Consider the following 20,055-nt stretch of genomic DNA (forward strand, 5'->3'; position numbering starts at 1 on the left):
AGCCTTTTGAACACTAGCCCCTACATGGGGAATACACTTGTTTGGTACTGACCCTAGATATGGAAAGAATGAGCACAGTGTACAGTGGGTGTGACCAGTATGTGCTTATCAGCCACATAACACTTGCAAACAATTCAAGCACTTCCCATGCTGTGTTACATGACCTCTGACTGGCAGCATCTGAAGGGAAGCTGCCACAGAACATGAGCAAGCTGCACCTTGGAAGCTGAAAACTGGCTCCAGCTGGGTGTCCTGCTGCACAAGGGTAGAACCCTCAGAAAGGCCCCAGTGACAGTGATACCCCATAGCAAAGCTCTGCTTCCCACTGCTTCTGCTTCTTTAAGGTGTCAAACTGTCTCAAGGCAGAAGGAAGACTTGCTCTCCTGTTCTGGGGGGATTAGCTAAGCAGGCAGACAGGGTTTAAAAGCCCTCAGGTTTCAGGTCTGCCCTGGTAAAACCTGTATAGCAAAGTCTGACTGGCAGAACTCAGTCAAGGTGAATGAAAATATTTCACAGTGGTAGATACAGATGTAGGTCCAAATTTTGTTTACAGTTACTGTTTTTAAAGAGAGTTAAATGTTTATTTATTAACATGAATGGGGAAGTAAAACATTCTTCTCAGATCGGCAGGAAAGCATTAAAAAGCAGCAGTTATCACATTATGTTACCACATGTAAATATGAAGTTGCAAAGGGTACATATGGCTGTAAGGGGTAATGCTACTATAATCTTCCTGGTAGCACTCCCAGGGATTTGGCTAAAGTGCAGATTGAAGATCCACACAGACATAAACCTGAACAACAAATACATTTCATGCCCTTACAAATGGCTTAGGGTATTAAATGTCCACAGCTATCACAAAAACATAACTTAAGGGATCAGCAGCAGTGGCAACAATACAAGGAAACATCACCTTTTGTAATAGATTTATACTGCAGACAGTTTGTTGTATTCTCTTTCAAAATACCCCAAGTATGTCTCAGTCCAACACGAAATGCAGTACTACAAATGGATCTGTAAAATGCTTTAATCAAGAGAAACTGCTGCTTACCTGATACTACAACCCTACACATACAGAACTGTCAACTTACTTGTCAACATGGCAGTAAAACACTATTTTCCCTTTCCATAAACTCTACAGAGACCACACAAGCAATGAAATGCTCACTGAACTTCACTTTTGCCAAAGAGAATCTCTAACTTGCAATTCAATGCTTTTCTGCCTAGAGACAGGATGACTGCATGCAGTTGAAACTAAATACAGCTTAAGAAGAATAGACAGAGCAGTAATGTCTGTTTTCTTCACTAAGAACCTCTGTCCATTGTGTATAAGCTACTCAGATCAGTTGCCAGAATTGTCTAATGAAAAACAGTGCATTAAGTAATATATAAATATTTAGTGCTCTTTATGTCACAGCTCATTCATTTCAAGATAGGTACATTACAAAAAGAGGGCAGCATTTACAAAAAGCCAAGTTAGCAAGCAGCTCTAAGGAATTCTCTGAAACATCATACAACTGTTTCAATAAGTACCACAAAGCATTTCCCTGGCCTTATTTGGGTACCTCTCTCTCACGTAAAATCCCTCTTACCTTGTTAGCTCTTCACGTAGATTATTGGGCTCTGATGAGTAAAACTTTACACGAAAATGCAGACAATACGGTGGGCCAACTGCGAAGCAGAATTCATTCAAGACAGCAGTAACAGTTACTGGATGAGACATGTCTATTACACAGAATCACATCACAAAACCTGACTGAAATTGGTTGGCTATGTCCTACCACAAAGTCTTAAGGCAGGAATTCCTTTGTGACAGGGAAATCCATGAAGAACATCAGGGTGAAAGGACACAAATATGCACATGAAATAGTTTTAAAAGTTACAAGTCAACCCAACAGTCATATCATGTTAACTTGACTCATCCTGCCAAGAGCACATGAATCTAGGTTAATCCCTATATTTAAGGACTATCCATCACCAAGAAAGCTGTGCATCTTGGCTCTGCAGTTGACTAAACCCTCAGGCACGCTGTTGGTCTCTGCAACACCTTCCCAGGGCTCTGGAAAATACTCACTGCTGACATCTCAGGCCCTTCTATTCCACAGAAGTTTAGACATATTTTATGGGGACTTAAGAGATCCTTCTACTGAAGAATCATCTTTTCTGGAAAGCAAAGAGTTAATTCAGCAAAAGGATGGATTAACAGTTCTTTAAAAATGTGCAGCGCTCTGCTGATTCTTGCATTTGACAGGAGGAATTTCTCAGTGCTTCCAAAACCTCTGTTGTATTAACACAGCACCACAAGTCCCTGAAGACTTCCCACAGTGCAGAGCAAGGAAACTGCTAAACAACAATCAGCCAATGCCACAGCTTACCCAAGCCACAGCACTGAAGCAACCAGGCCACACTAAAGGCTTGTGCAGCAGGTAAGTACTTGGTGGACTGAACACAGATTCGGGCATTCAGGACTGCTCCAAGGGATGGAGGCTCCAAGACACATTTTCCTACAGTCAGGATAACAATCTCTAACACTAAAACATCTTCAGCTGTCTTGACTCCACTTTAACTATAATTAATGAGCCTATAACATGTTCAATTAAGGACATTAGAATAAAGCAATATGAGCTACAGAGGGAAGAGGTTAATAAACAATCAGGAGCACCATGAGGGGCTTTTGTCACTGGGTCTCATCACCCCTCACAGGACACTGCCCCCACCACCCATTCCAACTCTGTGCTTCCTGTACGTCAAGACCCCAAGAGAAAATGGAAAGGACACTTACTTTTAACTTGCTTTTTAATGCTTTTTGTGTTGTCCAGCCAATGCTGAAAAATAAATTAATTTCACTGAATTATCAATTAAGAATTCTCCCAGAAAGAACAAAAAAGGAAAGAAACCCCTATTTGTTAGTGAAGACAATCTTGGAATAACAAGTAGTTTGTTAAAACAATCTAATCCAAATCTTTCACAATTCACAGCTCTCTCTGTGCTCACTGAAGATTCTTTTGCTCAAAGTTTATAATGCAAAATGTCAGTTTTGAACAACATCCTGTAGTACCTTATTTAAAGTCAGTCCTCGAGAATGTGTTTTCTACTTAAAAGAAAAGAAAACCATTCTAACAAACCACTTCACTAAAATTTTCATCCTGTCCAAACAAACACTTAATTCACACGTTAGTAGGTCAGCCAGTGACAATGTGCAAGAGAGGCATAAATCATAGTTGGAGACTCTGGCACTCAGTTGTGTGCGATGTTTACTTGAGGCAGGAAGGGGAGAGACAAAATAAATATTGTTGGCTTCCAGGCATTTTCTTTAGATGACTCAAGTGCAGTAAAAGCAAAGCCATCTATGTCCCACCATTAGGCTCAGCTCTACCTAATTCTCAAAAATCTATTCACAAGTGACATTTTAGCAACTATCACGAGAGGATAGAAGTTACTGCCTCACCTACTAATGCTCATTATAAGCTATATACTACACATGAAGCAAAAATAATGGCCTCACTTCTACTGTGTACAACAGCATGAGAAAAAGAAGCTATAGATGGCAGATTGAGAGAAACACCTACACATATACACTATGCTTCCCAAAATAATTGTATAATATCACAGTGCTGGAGAGTTTACCCCAGAAGTAAAAGCTGGAAATCTAACACATGGCTAGTGGGAGAGATCTTCCCAATGCTGTGCATGGCCAACAGTTCCCTCCTCCAAAGAGGTGACTCAGTTAAACAGGAAACACGGCACCCTAATTCAACATAATTGCATTGACTCAACAGCCAGAGCAAACTGCCTAACACACCATGTCCTGCATAGTTCACCATGCCCAGGGAACATCACCTCATCTGATCAATCCCAAATGTCACCTTGCAACTAATACAGATAAATTATATACTTGGCAACACTCCTTTTTTTAAACTATGTGCCATGAAGTTCACAGAGGGCCCCATAGAGGACAGAAAAGCAACAGTAGTATGAAAAAGAACCGGTATTTTCAGGTTGCAATGCCAAGTGCAAACACATTCCTGTCTTCAGAACAGCCCTGCCTTCTGCAGAGAGTGTGTGAAGTCAGCCTGTAATACAGCTGGGATGTGCAGTGATTGCTCTATTAGCTGCAGATCAGAACAACTGAACCATCTGCTGCTGCTGTGCACACAGTTGAAAATACTCTCATTACCTATTAAAACACAGTGGCTACAGAAAGCTATCTGAAATGTATCTAATAAATTTTTTAAATAAAGTAGGAAGCTAAAGGAAGAATGAAGTAAATATTTACGTCTATTTTGCTTACACTATCAGGGAAATGAAGTCGAGTGATATTCTTCTCTTTCAGAAAATCATAACCTTTTATCCTATTCCATAAACTCTCTGTAAGAGACAGCCTGCTTACTCCTTCTTCCACCACAAAAATATACAAACTACCAACTTGGAGGCTTGCAGGTGATTTAGATGCAGGAATGACAAAGAGAGCCCTTTCTAGGCTCCAGGACAGGCTGTGCCCGCCTGTTTCATCTCCCTCCCGTTTTCTCTCATCTCCTCCACATTCCATGGGAAGGCAACCAAGAGGCCCACGACAGGCACCGATAGCACTTCATTCTGCTCGGCTCCTACCACTGCTGCTCACAGGAGCTCTGTCTGAATGGTGAGGGTGTGCATGGAAGAAGGGAAACAGAACTGATTTAAAATGGGGGTGGGGGTGAAACAAAAAAAAACAAACCACCAAACCAACACAAAAGTGAACAGACACAGACGTCAAGAAATTCGAGATTTATTCTAAGTGATTAAAATGGAATTCAAGTGGACCTGGCAAAAAAAGTTTACTTTTGATGAGAGTTTGCTCAGCACAGTCTACTGCTGAAATCCAGAGATAAAGTTTGCTAAACAGAAGGCAATACAAACAACAGACTGCACAGGGTACTGGAAGTCCTTACTAAAATAGTTTGCTGCTGCAGAAATTGAAAAGAAAAAATCACATTAAAAAAAAAAAATCAAAATCTCAACCCAGCAAGGGTTTTCAAAAAGTTTGTGTAAATGAGGTTTGTTTAATAAGACAGTGAGGCTAAAACTGGTCCCATACTTTATGGAATTAATGGGTTCATACTTAGTGCAATGCTATGCAAATAATTTTCAGCATTAAGCACTACATCAAATAAAACTGCAAGAGTAACAAACCAATGTGTTCTAGAATTCGATTAGGAAAAGCAAGTACCTCATGCTTGCAACCTGTGGGTTTGCATTAGAAATTTGCTTGAATGTTCAGTGCCTCTTAAGCACTAGAATGCCTCTCAAGCATTGCTGGAGGAAAAGTCCAATAGCCCAACAAGTTACCAGGAATCTTCATCTTTTGTATCACTGGACATGCTGCACTGTTCACTGTAACTCAAATTAACCTGTTCCCTTGGCTGCCAGACCAAGTCTGATATATGGTGGATAACCTTGCAAACAGCTCTTTTTGCCATCTCCTGCCCATTACTTGGAAGAGGGAATCCATTCCTAACCATCAGACTATAAGAACACAGAAATCACAAGAAAACAACAATTCTTTCATTCAATTCAACTAACTGTTTCAAGAACTTCTTTAAAAAAGTTATTTGAATACTAAAATCCAAAAAGTCAGGAAGAGTTTATACTGTGTTCCCCCCAAGCCCCAGTGCATCATAAACTCAAACTAGTGACCACTTCAGTAGCAGAAAAGAAGAAAAAAAAAAAGCAATCCTTTAGTGTTCAAAATGGATCCATTGAAAACTCATTTGTAGTCAAGACAAGTGGGAAATTTCTCAAATTTTTGTTTAACTACATGTTGCTAGTTCATGTCAGCAAGTGTAACTAGCTAGTTCAGTAATATACTTAGATTTAATGGGGTAGCAGAAAGACTAACTCCTTCGGAGCTAATGGACAATTCTGTCCACAGTAAGGACTTGATTCTTACACTGTTTATTTAACAGGTCTCCTGGATAATCTTTGACAAGTCACTTGATTAGTCTCTGTCTTTGTTTCCAGTTGCAGACTGGGTTTCTGCTAGAACTCGCCAGCTCCTCTTTGCAGGAATGGCTGCTATCGCAACAGTTCTTCGTTTCTCAAAGCAATTAATTATCTCTGGCTGTTGCATTCAGCTCTTCTGGCAAAATCCAGTCTTTTCTGCTTCGTTATACACAGTACATCATTAAGGTCCAGTTTAAACAGATTGTTATCTCTACTCTGCTGCTTTTCAGTCACAGATAGTTAAAAAAAGGAAGCAAACCAAGCTCGAAATCCCCTGTACCTGGTAGACTGTGCAGTATCAAATACTCAATCAGGTGCTGTCAGGACTGGAAGTAACAATTTGCTGGACAAAAGCAAGCCAACAGCCATTGCTGAGGCAGAAAAGATTAACTCTTGTTTCCCCATTTCAAGATGCAATGGCCTTATTTGCTAACATCAGTAGGAGAAAAACATTTATCATACAGATAGTTTCACCAGTTAAAACTAACCTACTCTATGAGATCCTAGAGATGTGGAAATACTTCAGAAGACAGGATACCTAAAACATACAGGTACAAAAAGATAAATGAATGGAGTCATTCACTATCAATACCCAACATCCTGGACTGCACAGGTTTAACAAAATTAACATGATTTTTATAAATATAAAATGGTGTGCAATGAGCTGTTTTCTCATTTCTATTGGTATGCATGGTTCTGAATGCCATCCCTCCACTACTGTAGTGGTCTTTTCCTCCTTAGTGTTAAATGTCTCTGTTCTGTAAGAGGTTTAAGACCAGTTTGCACTACTGGGAACTGCAGCCCAGCAACAGTTAATCCCACTAGCCATGAAGTTTGCTTCAGATCTTGATCACCAGTGATCTTCTCTAAAGAGAATGTTCTCTACAATTACAAGCTAAATATAAAATCTGATTGCTTCTTTGAAAAGAAGCCACCAGGTTATAAATGTGTTTTGGGGCAGGGTACTGTGTCCAAAGCTTCTTTCAAAGATTCAAGTTTGTGGAGTTTTCTGCCATTGTACAAAGCTGTAACACTTATGAGATCACCTTCAAATTGTTCTGGACATGGACCTTCACATAAGTAAAGGAATATAAGTCCTCCATTTTCTATGCTGACCTTGTACAATTCAGATGTTTGGCTCAGCAGAAACCGCCTGTGCTTCCCCTTTGCCATCCTAATCATGAAATAATTCTGAAGTGTCTTTGAAAAACAGAAAATGTTAGGTCATAGATCTAACAAATAAGATTGACATATACAGTATGAAAACTCAGATCTCATTCTACCTGGGGGTGCTGGGCTAAGTGAATACAGGCTTAAGTTATAGGGATGCAGGACAGAGAAAAAAACACTCCTTGCCTAACAGTTCACTTAACTTGGAGCTATCCTTGTGGGTAGGATTAAGTACTTGGCTCTAAGAAGAACCTATATAAAACTGCACAGCCCCCAGGTGAAAGAACTGTGGTTGTTTCTGACAAACAATGCTCTGCTTCTGTTGTCAAAACCCTTCACATTTTTACAAACACAATAAAACACAATCAAATGAGGGCTTGGAAGAACCCTCTACTCAAACTGTCTGGTACATACAAACACACCTATATCTTCCCAACAGTTTCTAGCTGTAGGTCTGAGTAACAACTAATTTGAACAAATCAAAAGTATTCCCCTCCTGCAAGCAAACATTAACAAGATGACTTTTGCTGACGAGAACGTTGATGGCATTGGCAAAGGAAACCTTTCTCCACTCTGTAGAACAACAAAGGGCCAAGCATCTAGTTCTGCCCCTTTCTCTCTGCATCAGCAGCACCACGAGTTTCTAGAGGATGCCAGGCTCTGGGGTCCTGCTGGACCAGCCTGCCCAGTGACAACAAAAACACGCGAAAGACAAGAAAGGAAGAGACAAGAGCATTGTACTTTGTTAGTGCTGAAGGTGGAATTAAACTCAGGGACACTGAAACTAACACACCATGAAGCTTCTGCACAAAACTTAACTTGCAAAAGGCAGCTTTCTTATAGGATTTCTGTCAATATTAAGATTTAACTTTTAGACTGTTGCTTAAACAAAGAGCATTGCTACTCACCGCCACTTGTGCAGAATCCATGAACCTTAATCCAAAGTAGTCGCTTTCTATAAGGTCCAGATGATACATGATCTGTTCAAACAGCAGCTGGCCTTTGGCTTTTTTCTGAAAATATAAAAGGTTTCAGTACTCATCAGGCAGGTTTATTGTGGTATCTACCTTCTTCTAGATATACTTTCTATTCTAATTCCAGTAGTAGGAGAATCACAAAATTTAGCTTCTGAAAATACAATATGGACCTTTTTTCCCCCTCATATTTTTTGATGGTTGTTTTTCTTAAAGGCAAATGTACACCCCACAGGAAGCACAAGAGTGTTAAAATACCATTTTATCATTTTCCCCTCTTAGGATCTCCTTACTCACTGAAATTCAACAGAACTGGAAACACTGCTAGTACAATTGCAATAACTAATGCACTGGAAAATTTTCAGAGCCAAGTACAGGAAATTGCTTATGAATTTACTACTGTTTGATATCTAGGCAATTCACCAGTTTTGAAGCAGGTAGCAAAGCCTATTGAATTAGGATATAGCATTCCATTAGCAAGTGCTTTTAACAGCTACCAGGTAATAGTTTGGGGCAAGCAACTTGAACAAATACTACTTAGATAACACATTTACAAAACTAAGTTCATAAAACTCACTTCTAGGTACAAAAAGCCACCACATATGCTCATACATAATTTATGAAAAAACTTAGCCCTGGCCCCCAAGGAAACATCATTTTTACAGTGATGATCTAAAAAATTAAGCAGTTCTTTTTAAAGAAAAGGCATATAAGTAGCACCGAGAAGTTTCTGCACAGTATGCATTTTTCATGCTATGAACTCTTTTATAGCAATAAACAGAAAAAATAGTTTAACAGTTATACCTAAGATGTCTAAATGTAATAAAACACATTAATAAATTAGTAAGTTGGAGTACAAGTCATGGTGTTGAAAAGAAATATTTTTAAATGCAAAGAAATGCAGAAAGAATTTAGGCTTACTCTGCAAGAAGCTTAAGGATACCTTTATTTCCATAATGCTATCATCTTGCAATCTTTTTATCCCAATATTTATACATTCACAACTTGAGAAATGGGCTTACTTTCTAAGCATATTTTTAGTGAGCAACTAATTAGCAGATTTAGTCCAACTCTTAAAATTCTGGGTCAGCCAAATTCATATTCTCAGAAATAATCAGGTTTAATCAGCAAGTAATATCTAAGTAAGTAAAGTTGCATGTGTAATTTTTGCCACCTTCCTCTACCCTGATCTTCAAACATTTTATATTTAGCTTTGCAATCCTAATCACTGGTTTACTTCATACTAATACAAATGAAATAAATTCAGCACTTGCCACAGTAACACTGTTTTGCATGAAGCTCTCTGCACCTTGTTTAAAACTAGGGGAAAATCTGCTCTTATTGAGCAGAATGTTTTAGATCCTTCTCAATTCCTCAACAGGTCATCTTTTAAAACTGTAATTAACCAGCTATCTCAGCCAAATTCCCTGTTGGTGACAGGAGCACTTTGACTCAAGCCTGGAATACTGCACATACCATCTCAGACTACCAACAACTAGAACCAAATTTCTGTAGCATCAAGTTAGTTTCACAGTGTGTTCACCATTTCGGTCATCTCAGCAGAGGACTCGAAGACTAAGTGGATCCAGAATAACTAATGTGGGAGAAAGTCCCTGAAGCAGTGCATCGGCTGTGGAAAGATTTGCAAGGCTACTTGTTTTCTGACTTAAATCACCAGGGCTGTCAACATGGAGTTCATTATGTACTGCTCTGCATGTGAACTAAATCATCACCAACTGTATTTGGTGCAAGTCAGCAAAAGTGTCACACATTCTTTACTTACTGCAGTCTCTCCTCCTTATATTTAAACAAACGGCAGGCAAAAATATTATTGATTTGTAACCAGTCAATTTTTAGGAATCAAAATTAGTTTCTTTGTATTCAATGAAACTGCGACATCAAGTGTTTTTAAAAAGCTACACTACAAAAAGACACATTTTCTTGTGAAAAATTGCCCTAATTTTTAACGGCAACATTCCATTTAAGTGACACTTATCCTGCCGCTAACCCCACGTGCTCCCCCCCCCCTTTCTTTTCCTTGCAGCAGAGCTCAGGTTACTCTCAAAGGACAAATATTTTCAAACTGCTTAATGGTTATCGATGAACTATTAACGACTCCACTCACAAACAGTCCAGTCAGTGGCTGGTCCTCCCTTCTGGGCACAGATTAAACTCCTCACGGGTTTACAATTCAGTAAAACCTGACTACTTGATTTACACGCTTTGCTATTCTCTGTAGGAAGCAACAGTAACCACTTCACAACAACAGGAAAACTTCAATAAAATATATCATATATATATATAAGGCTATATATCTAGTGGTTTTGCCACACTGTGGAATGAGATAAAAGCATCTTCTGATTACTTTGGTATGAATCGCATGGCCCCCGCCCCCCTTCCCCGAATGAAAGGGATGCTCCCAACTACGTCCTAATGACACCTCCTGCTGTTCTTAATAACTGCAATTGCTGGCTGAGTAGGTGTTACAAAGGCCGGGCTTAACCCCGGTAACTCAGCACCGAGGTTGGGTGTTCACCCTGGAGCGCTGGTTTGTCCCTTCGTTGCCGGGATAAGGTGACTTGGAGACATCCACCTCGACTCAGGCACCTCAGTCACTGCCTAAAACTTGAAGAGCAGCATTTATACTCTCCTCTCACAACCTGCCTCACTGACGTAAAAGCCATTTTCAGCACTAGAGCAGCCAATACAGACCACCACTGGTGAAGGAACACGGGCTTACAGCAGCTGGGCATGAGAGCTTGTGCTGGGTGGGCACCAGCTGAACAGCTCACTTCTTAAGGTTTTTATTAGGTTTTTAATCACAGAGAACTCTTTTTTTCTAAAACTTGAAAAAAACAAACAAACAACAACAAACCAACCAAAACGCCCACCTAGTTAATTTACTAACTAAAATGCTTATCAGAAAAGGATTTTCTCCTACTTATTTCTTTTCTTTGTGAAGAAATGGAAGTCCCTATATAAGACAAACTGAAAAAAAGAGATCAATAGACATTACCTTCATGGTGACTTAGTATCCCTTGTGGTTTTGGAGCATTCCTTTCATTCAGAAGATTTCTTTAAATGATTAAGTTAATATTTCTTATTAACAGTAGCAGCCATTGCATCCAGTAGCTGTCGAATAGCAAAACCCTCCCTTCCTAGTTTTTGTCAACTTATCAGGAGGGTTACCATTCATATGCATACCAGTTTCCTTAGAAATACCCTGTTTACACACACCCAGGGCAGAGATGGATCCCCACTCAGAATTTACAGCTACTCAGTTGCTAGGATGTCACCTCCGCATGTTTGCAGACCAGAGCAGTGCGGAAGCAGCAGATGAGCCTCTCCACTTTTTAAATGAAGTAAATCCCCTTCTCCCAAACAACATGTTTCGGGGGAAAAAAAAAAAAAACATGAGAAAGCTCCAACAGTGAACTTTAAAGGAAAAAGATTTCATCTCAATATCATGCAAACGGTGTCTATAGTTAACACCATTAAGGTTTGCTGGAGAACTGGAGGGTCAAAATCCCTTATCTTTACAAAGGCAGTGTTAGAAGTACACATTATTTGTATCACCCTGATCTTCTTAGGGCTTTAAGCACTGACCTACAAATGGAGCTGCTCCTCTCCTCAAACTCCAAGCACTAGTCTTTCAAATAACTTTTCCAAACTCCCCAGCCAATTTTCTCCTTCATCTAAAGATGCCACTGGCAGCAAAACAGCAGTTCTGCTTCTCTCTCTGGTTTATCTCCCATCTTTGACAACATGTGCCATATACTCTTGTGAATATAAAGCCTTGCAGCCTGAAGGCTGCAGAGAATTTCTACCTCCAGAGACACAGCTTATCAATTCTTCTGTTTACTCAACCTCTCACAAATACAGAAAGATAATCATTTGTGATTAAACATTTTATTCTGTTATTCTCCGGAGAAAGAAAAAGGCATTTCTCAAAAATCTTTATAAAGAATTGATTTCAATACCCATCATTACTGTCCATTTATTAGAGTGCTATGTAGAAGGATTTTAATGTACTGTGCTCAGTCTTACTGAACCTATTACATAAAAAGACAAAGACTCAAAACATTCATACTTGTCAGTTTGTTTTGTGGAAGTCTCTGTTTCATCTCCCTGAAAGTTTATATCTTCCAGCTGATTTACCCCATTTTTGAATTCTTTCTGATACAGAATATACCCAAACTGCTCGCCCAGCATTAGGGTTTAAATGCCTCCCTGCAGTATATTCTCAAACATTTCAGTTTTATTTGGTGTTCCACCTGCAGGTTTCTCAGGAGCACTCTGATTAAGAGTATTCCAGAGCCTCAAGTCCTTGAGCTCTTTTGCAGGGGCAATTCAGCAGGAAAGCAGGGCTTCAGACAAAATTCACTGTTACACTGTTGAGTTAAGAATGCTGAACCTTGAGGCAACTACACTGGCCTGCAGCACCATCCCCAGAAACACTCTGGCAGCACACTGCAGGCCAAACGATTCACTCTGGTAGCAACCACAGCTTGCTTCCAGCTGCTCCCTTCCTCGGATCGCAGCAAGGTTGAAATGCTCACCTGCCACTAACCCCAAAAGCCTGGACTCCCAGCAGGACCCGGGGCAGGCAGCCTGTGACTCTGCAGCTGCTCACATGTGCTCAAACAACTCAGCGAGTCCTGCCTATGTCTTACACTCAGTCTCACTGTGCATTTAAATCTGGCAGCCCAGGAAGCAAGGGATCACCCTGCACTACAGCTGGAGCCCCTCACAGCACACAGATGGCACCTCTGCTTCAGAACACTCGGCTCAGGACTGATTTGTCCAGGTTCAGTTCCCTAAAGGCCTTTCAGTAGTTTAAGCAAACCCTCAAAAGCACATCAATAGTTTCAGACAAAAGACCACATGGGAAAAAAGTTTTAATCCAAAGCTTTATAGCCTTAACACACACATAGGGGCATGTTCAAATATTTGTGTCCTTACTACGTCTGTCTGCTGAGCTTTATTTTGAAAATTTAAAAGCCACCCTTGAACACTCAGAGTACTCATTTTATTTGATGACTGATTTTCCAACATTTTTAGTAGTATTAGATTTTCTTGTTAATCAGCATCTGTGCGACAAACAGCATTATGTATTTCATATTTACAGCTTCAAATATTCATCAAGTGGTCGTAAGTATTCAAAAAGCTCTTTAGAAAAACAGTGGATTACTGAGTAAAATCAAGTATCATAATACATCTCTGATCTTGTAGTCAGATCAACACAGATCATCTCTCTCCAAACAAAAAGCCATTGGCACTCATTAATGATTTTTGCTTCCCAGATAGATTTCTTTTTTTAAAATAATCACTACAAATACAGACCTTTTTTATCTTATTCCGTACTCCACAACTCTAAACAGCTCATTTCCACTCTTCCAGAGAGCTCTTGGATTGGTTTGTACAAGACCTTGTTTTAATGATACTTCATTATAATAAGGACAAAAACATCTCGTTTTGCAATCTCCATATCAAATTTCACGCATGCATAAGTAAGGAACATTCCAAGATGAAAAGCTACTCAGGGAGCATCCATTCTCATAATTCGTGTCTTTCATCTTATACCACTAAGAAGCTTTTACCTAAAACTTAGGTTGCACTTGCAGAAACTGGAATACAATTAACATTCTATTATCCATGAGAAGATTATGTAAATTGTGGGTTAAGCAGGGTCAGCTTCTTTTACCGAAACACCCCTGGCTTCCACAAAGTACAGTGCTGCTTCTACAAGACCCTGTACTTACTATCTGTCACTATCGTAAGCTGACCTTGTTTCTCCACAGAAAGCAATCCACTAATTTTAAAAAAGGTGCATATTCCAAGTGTATGTATTTATTTATGTTACCTTTTCTCCTCTCTATCTACGTTATCTTTTCCCTCTCCAAATTAGTGTTATGAATAGCATAGAATTGACTATCTCTACAACAAATACTCAGTCTTAAGATATTTTGATTTAAAAATCCTCTGGAGATCTCTAGTACTCAAAACAGAACTTTATTTGAAATTCTTAACAAACATTTTTGTTCCCAAGTATTTCACAAGCTGTCAGTGACCCCAGTGAAAAACAGCTTTCAAGGAAAAACACTGCTACGAGCTTCCCCCCTAACCTGTCTTTCCCCACAAACCATGACCACCAGAATAACCAGTATTCCAGAGGCTGAGGGGTTTCCCTGGGAGACCAGATTGGTATGACTAAGCTGATGGACTCTTCAGGTGGCAAACCAGGGCTGTCCATGGCTTTTGAATTTTGGGAATTCCAGAGGTTCAGTGGGGAAAGATGAGTTTAGTTTCACATGGGAACAGGATTAACAGTAAGATAAGGGATGTCAGCAAACGAGTTCTTGTCCTCTCACCACTCATATCACTCAGCAAACATTCCACCCAAGGATCTTAAAAAATTTGAAGAAAAAGCATAACCCAACTTTTATCCAAGTTGAACAAGGCAAATTAACAGTAAAGCAGAATGTATAATGAACATCAACAGCAGCAGTTACAACCAGCATCTTTTGTATACAAACTTTTTCTAGATTAACAAAATAATAAGCTTCTTAGTGTTTCACTAAGCAGATAATTCTGTCAAAATCACTGAATGCATTTGGACAAACATAAAGCTTCAAAAGAGTGGTAACAGATGAGGAAAATTACCAGGTCAAAACACAACTTTACATCTGAGAGGAAGGTGTGGGAAAAAACCTGACACCTTTCGATCTGCCCCAAAAGAACACTGATAACTGGTGTGAAGTTCATGCCTCCCACTTTGAACATACCAAAGTGTCAGTAAATAGTATACATGACACTGATATTCTTCAGTCTTTGACACGGCTATGAAATGAGTAGATTCTTAAAAAGAACCCAGTCTATGCGTTGTGTACAACTGTGGCTTTGATGAACGGTTCAAGTCAGGCAGTTTTGTAATTAAAAACAACAGAAGAAATAGAAAAGCAGACAGATTAAGTGGTTTGACAGACACCAGAGATAAGATCAGTGGACAAAAAGCAGAGTTACTGCTCAAATCCTGGCTCAGTGTTTAATAAATTAAATCTCAAATGCATCCTTTACAATGTGTCCCTTCTGTCTCATTGTCAATATTCGTAAATCATCAGTCTTTGGTGCTTAAAAACTCTGAAGTGTGTTTGCCTTAAGTGTTCCTTGTGGTCGGGTTCTTTTTCCTTGTCTTTTTTTTTTCTAATTTAAACAGAAATTCAGCAATCTCAGATTCAATCATATGAATTGAATACTCTTCTCAGTAGCAAATTGACTGTAAGGATACAGCTCAAGAGCATTTTAAGCAATCTTAAGCCTGGTATCACCTCTAAATGCTTCCTCACCACATTTGGGGAGGCACATGGGGAACCAGATTGCAGAATCACTCCAGCTGGAAACTAACATAACAAAATTATACCGATTATTTTCAGCCACAGCATTTTCTTGACTTAGCTTACTGCCTGGCTGCCAAAAAACTGTTTCTTCTGCCAAGGGGTACACGAAAACAAGGACAAACGCAATAACGAAAGCAACATCTCTTCTTCCTGTGGCAGCAACAACTTATGCCACTGTAAAGTATCTGCGTAGCCATGGATTTAAAAAGGTATGGCACTCATTCCTGCCAAGGCAACTCTTTCCCTGGCTGTGAACTAACCTGTTTGCTAAGTGACTCATTCTTAGGAAAAACTTTGTTATTTATTTTTTTTTAATAAAACAACTTCACAGCACTTAGGTAGACAATGGGAGCGTGCACAACTGAACTGGCAGACCAGAGAGCACCTCTTTGAGATAAAGAGCTCATTTTAAAGCAAATCTACTGCCAACAGAGTAGCAGAACCAGTCTTGGAAAAGGTCGTAGTTCAAAGAGGACAAAGATTCCCAAAGAAAGTTTTTTTAAAAGAAAAAATATATATACACGTGTATTTTTAATTTAAGCTTTAGATTTTGGAAAGCAATGTTGTTTTGCCAAGATTTTGTACCCCACACTTCATCCCCTGTTCCCCTACCTTTTCTTGCTTTCCTCTTTAAGAGTCAACCCCAAAATATGAACGATGCACGTGGAGAAACAAGAGTAAACACTTAAAGGAATCTGAAATTAAACATTTAATCTACTTTTATTTTAACCACCAAAGAAACTGGTACATATCAGTCACTGACGATGCACTGCAACTACAGCATCTGGCTACATTGATTTAGCATATTTGGTACTGTTACTCATAACTTAGATTTCCACAGTCAAGGTTTTATATTGGTGTATAAAAGAAAAAGCAAAAGTGAAAAAAGTTTCCTGTAGAAATAAATAGTTGCTATTACACCCTGGTCTATATTTTATAGTCCAGGTGGCAGGTCGTGACACCTCTTCGGGTTCAATTTATGCTCCTCAAAGCCTTAGAAATGTTGTTAGAGCCGCCAGGAATTTGCCTACAGAGCCAACTCCAGCTCCAAAGATTACTGCTCTGATTATGTAAAGACACCAATTTAAACTTGAGTACTTTTTAAATGTTAACTCTTGCTATAAAGTGTTTGTGGGCATTCCTGGCCTCAAATCAAACATCCTAGGCACTAAGCACCACTGGATATGTTCATTACATTGCTTCAGAGATGTACAAATTAGTTTTACTGCCCTCTATAAACACCTATCTCTATAGTCATTTTGCAAATAAAGATGCCAAAGGGTTTCTCTAACTCTAGATTACTTGGGGTTCTGGATATCACAAGAGTAATTTCTGCTCACTACATCAAAAAGTTGACTTCCTCACACTACCCAAACACTCCAGAATTGCACTTAAAATAAGAAAGAGAAGAAAGAAAAGCCATTTCAAGACTGCCTGTTCCACATGTTCTTTCTAGTCAGCAGTTCCAACACCAGCACCCCTGTGACTGCAGCCAAAATCCCATGGAACTAGTCAGGTCTCGCAGATCCACAGTTTCCTAAATTCCTAATGCTCAGCTCTTGGAGCTCAAAACAACTCACTAACAACTATAACACATGGTAATGGAAAAACAGAGCACATGGCTTCTGTTGTTACTGCTCATCCTGTTGGCCAAAACCAGGTATATAATTAGGTAAGCAGAACAGGCACGTGCATATTAAAGAAGCTTTAGAAATGTAAAATAGTGGCTAACACCTCACTCTCAATAAAACACTGTGCTATGTGACAATCCCTGCTTTATAATCTGCCCGGAGGAGGGGAAGGAAGTAGATTTTTTCCTGTTCCCCTCCCCTCTCAAGTTAGAGTTAAAAACTGCATCCATCTCTGACACAGAACCAAGACAAACAAAAGCCACACAGAAATTACTGCTCATACTTCTGCTCATCCCTGCTCTTCAACAGTTATACCAAGAGATTTACCCTCCTTCTCAAGATAGATAGCTCACCAAAAAGAAAATCCAATTCATCCCACGTTACTCTCTCTGAGTTAAGCCTTGGCACAACAACTACATTAACACACTAGAAAGCGTTCAAAGGCTCGAAGGCATGTAACAAAACACTCTAGTTTCAGTGAATGATAAGGTTAACTATTCTTTCAGCACCTTTTAACGACCAGTAACTTGGCGAACACCAAGCCTGCAACGGCAAATAGCTGTGCTGTTTGTGCAGACAGCGAACACCACAATCACACTGACACAAGCCAACTGTATTTAACAAACAAACTCGCATCGCTCGTACCGGCAGGTCCACGCTGACGTCCGTCCCGTCCAGCAGCGCTACTCGGCAGGTGATGATGGATTTTGCATCGCCAGCCGCAGGGATGTGGGTGGCGGCCCTTTGGGCCTCTCTCAGCCGCTCCTTCTCCGCATGTTTCCGCATGGACCGCCGGCCCAGCGTGCGACGGAAAAAACTCAGCATCTTTGCTATGAAATCCAAGAGAGAAAGAGGACATGTTAGCTTTTTACAGGAAAAAAAAAATAGCCTGCATTAAAAGTTCTTAGAAAATACCAGACTTTAATAAAGACGTGTCGGAGAGTCAAACAGATGTTCCACTCTGGTTTAAACACCCTCAGTCTTCGGCTACTTTTGAAAAACAAAACAAAACAAAAAACAACCCAGCTCAAACCTTTAGCGGTGGTTGGGTGACTCTTTCGGGACGATCTAAAAGTACTTTTAGGAGAAAAACCAGCGATCGCGTAGATCTCCCGCAATTATCTGCGATCTTCCCCTAAAACAAACGCTCCCTCACGCTCCAGAGAGGCGAGGATGTTCCCTGAGAGCTGGAAAGCAACTGAGCCCTACATTCCACCGGCTACTTTCCTGGCTGGCACACTCCACCTCTCATGGAAAACAAGCGATAAGCGACCCCTTCCCGCCCCGGAGCGGCGCGTGCAGTTTTTCCCACAGGGAAGGCTCCGTCAGGACCGCCGAGCGCCTCTCGGGCACAGCCGTTCCCGTCCCGCCAGGGCTGCGACCGGCGCCGGGCTGGCCCCTCCGGGTCGGGCAAACAAACACCTGGAGCCCAGCGGAGACTCAGCGCCGACCCCGCGGGCGGACCCAGCCGGGACGCGGCCGCCGCCCCGCTCGGCCGCCCCTGCCCTTACATAACGCCCGCTCGGCGGCCCCGGGGGTCGGGCGGCCTCACCTGCCGAGCGGCCCCGCGGCGGGAGCGGCGCAGCCCGGGCGACGGGAGCGTCCCCGCGGCGGCTCCTCCAGGCCCCGGGGGCGGGCGAGGGGCGGTGAGGGAGCCCCGGGAGGGGCCGGGCCGCCGGACGTGGCGGAGCGACGTGGGAGGCCCTTAAACGGGCGGCGACGCGCCGGCCATTCCCTTCCGCTCCGCGCTCACTCACCTGGCGGCTCCCGCGGCCGCGCTCTCCCGCTGAGCCGGGGCGCGGGGTTGGAGGCGGCGGGCGGCGGGGAGGGAAGGCGGCAGCCGGACGGGAGAGGGAACGCTATGCTTGCCGCCGCGCCGGGCGGCCATCGCCCCTTTAACGGGGCGGAGCCCGGTGGCGAAGGGGCTCCCCCTTCCCGTGCCAGGTGGTTTCGCCCGGCAGAGGGGCCGCCGCGGGGGGCGGGGGGCGCGGCGCGGACCACGTGCTGCGCCGGGGGGGGGGAGCCTGGACCGGCCGGGAGCGGTGGGGCAGCGCCGGGAGCGGGGGCAGCCCGCCGGGAATTGAGGCGGGGGCACGCGTTTCGTTTCGAATTGTTTCGCTCAGTTTCTGTAGTTTTTGCTGACGTGTCGTAGAGGTTTGGCTCCGCGGCTCGGCCAGGACTGTGACCAGCCCTCGGCTGCCCAGCGGGGACTGGAACCTTCAGGCAAACGCGAGCCTAAACCATTAAGTCTAGAAGAAAAGCGCCTCTTCAAACACTGCCTGCAAGGACAGCGGGAGCAGTGTATTAAAATAAAGCAGAGCCGTCTACCAACGAACACTGTTACTACTTATACACTGAAATACACTGAGATTCGCGACTACAAAACGCAGTTTGTATTCTAAGGTCCTTCAAAAACACCAGCACAGCCCGTCTCCGTGATCCGCGGTACTTCTGTCACTTCTCTTAGGTGTTACTCCAGTCCCGGGGGCAAGCCCTGCTCCTTGGCAGCAATTACAAAGGGCTGGACCTCACTGTGTTTTCCTTAGTACATAAATATTTGTGTCCAAGCCAGTATCTGAGATCTCCAAATGGAAAACTTTAGGAAAGGCAATATAAACTCTGCGTGCATAGTGCCAGATAACAGTGACAAAGCTCTGAGTAAAGGAGCTCCAAATTCCTTAAAAATCCCAGGATAAATAACAGGCTGGGAAAGCAGAGACTTTGGCTAACGATAACACAGCATTTTCTACGCTCAGCTCTCAATCCCGGCCTGAGATAATCAGTCACTCACCTGCCATGCAGAGGAATTGGCATAACGAAACCCACATTAGGACCATGCCATGGCACAATCAGCTCCAGTTACCGTCATGTCAGCCGCTAAAATGGAAAAAAAAAGCTTCC

The 20,055-nt window shown here is 41.8% G+C and overlaps 1 protein-coding gene across 5 annotated transcripts in view; it reads right to left on the bottom strand.

Moving 5' to 3' along the window:
• The window catches only part of EPB41L5 (erythrocyte membrane protein band 4.1 like 5), a 57,498-nt gene extending 38,385 nt beyond the window's left edge, over positions 1 to 19,113 (bottom strand). For 2 of the 5 annotated variants that reach the window (XM_051787016.1, XM_051787013.1), the window contains exons 1-5: positions 18,707 to 18,847; positions 17,800 to 17,984; positions 8,061 to 8,165; positions 2,783 to 2,825; positions 1,593 to 1,710 (exon numbers count right to left, since the gene is read on the bottom strand). In XM_051787016.1, the coding sequence (XP_051642976.1) occupies positions 1,593 to 1,710; positions 2,783 to 2,825; positions 8,061 to 8,165; positions 17,800 to 17,979 (446 nt within the window). In that variant the 5' untranslated portion in view covers positions 17,980 to 17,984; positions 18,707 to 18,847. Of the gene's footprint in view, positions 1 to 1,592; positions 1,711 to 2,782; positions 2,826 to 8,060; positions 8,166 to 17,799; positions 17,985 to 18,187; positions 18,648 to 18,706; positions 18,848 to 18,911 lie in introns of those variants that run through there. The other 3 variants (XM_051787017.1, XM_051787015.1, XM_051787014.1) reach the window with 3 other exon arrangements.
• Between the last annotated feature and the right edge of the window lie 942 nt (positions 19,114 to 20,055).

The sequence above is a fragment of the Manacus candei genome, unplaced genomic scaffold, assembly GCF_025592945.1.
Source record: "Manacus candei isolate 608988 ecotype Guabito, Panama unplaced genomic scaffold, ASM2559294v1 h1tg000023l, whole genome shotgun sequence".
In the NCBI taxonomy this organism is placed as follows: Eukaryota; Metazoa; Chordata; class Aves; order Passeriformes; family Pipridae; genus Manacus; species Manacus candei.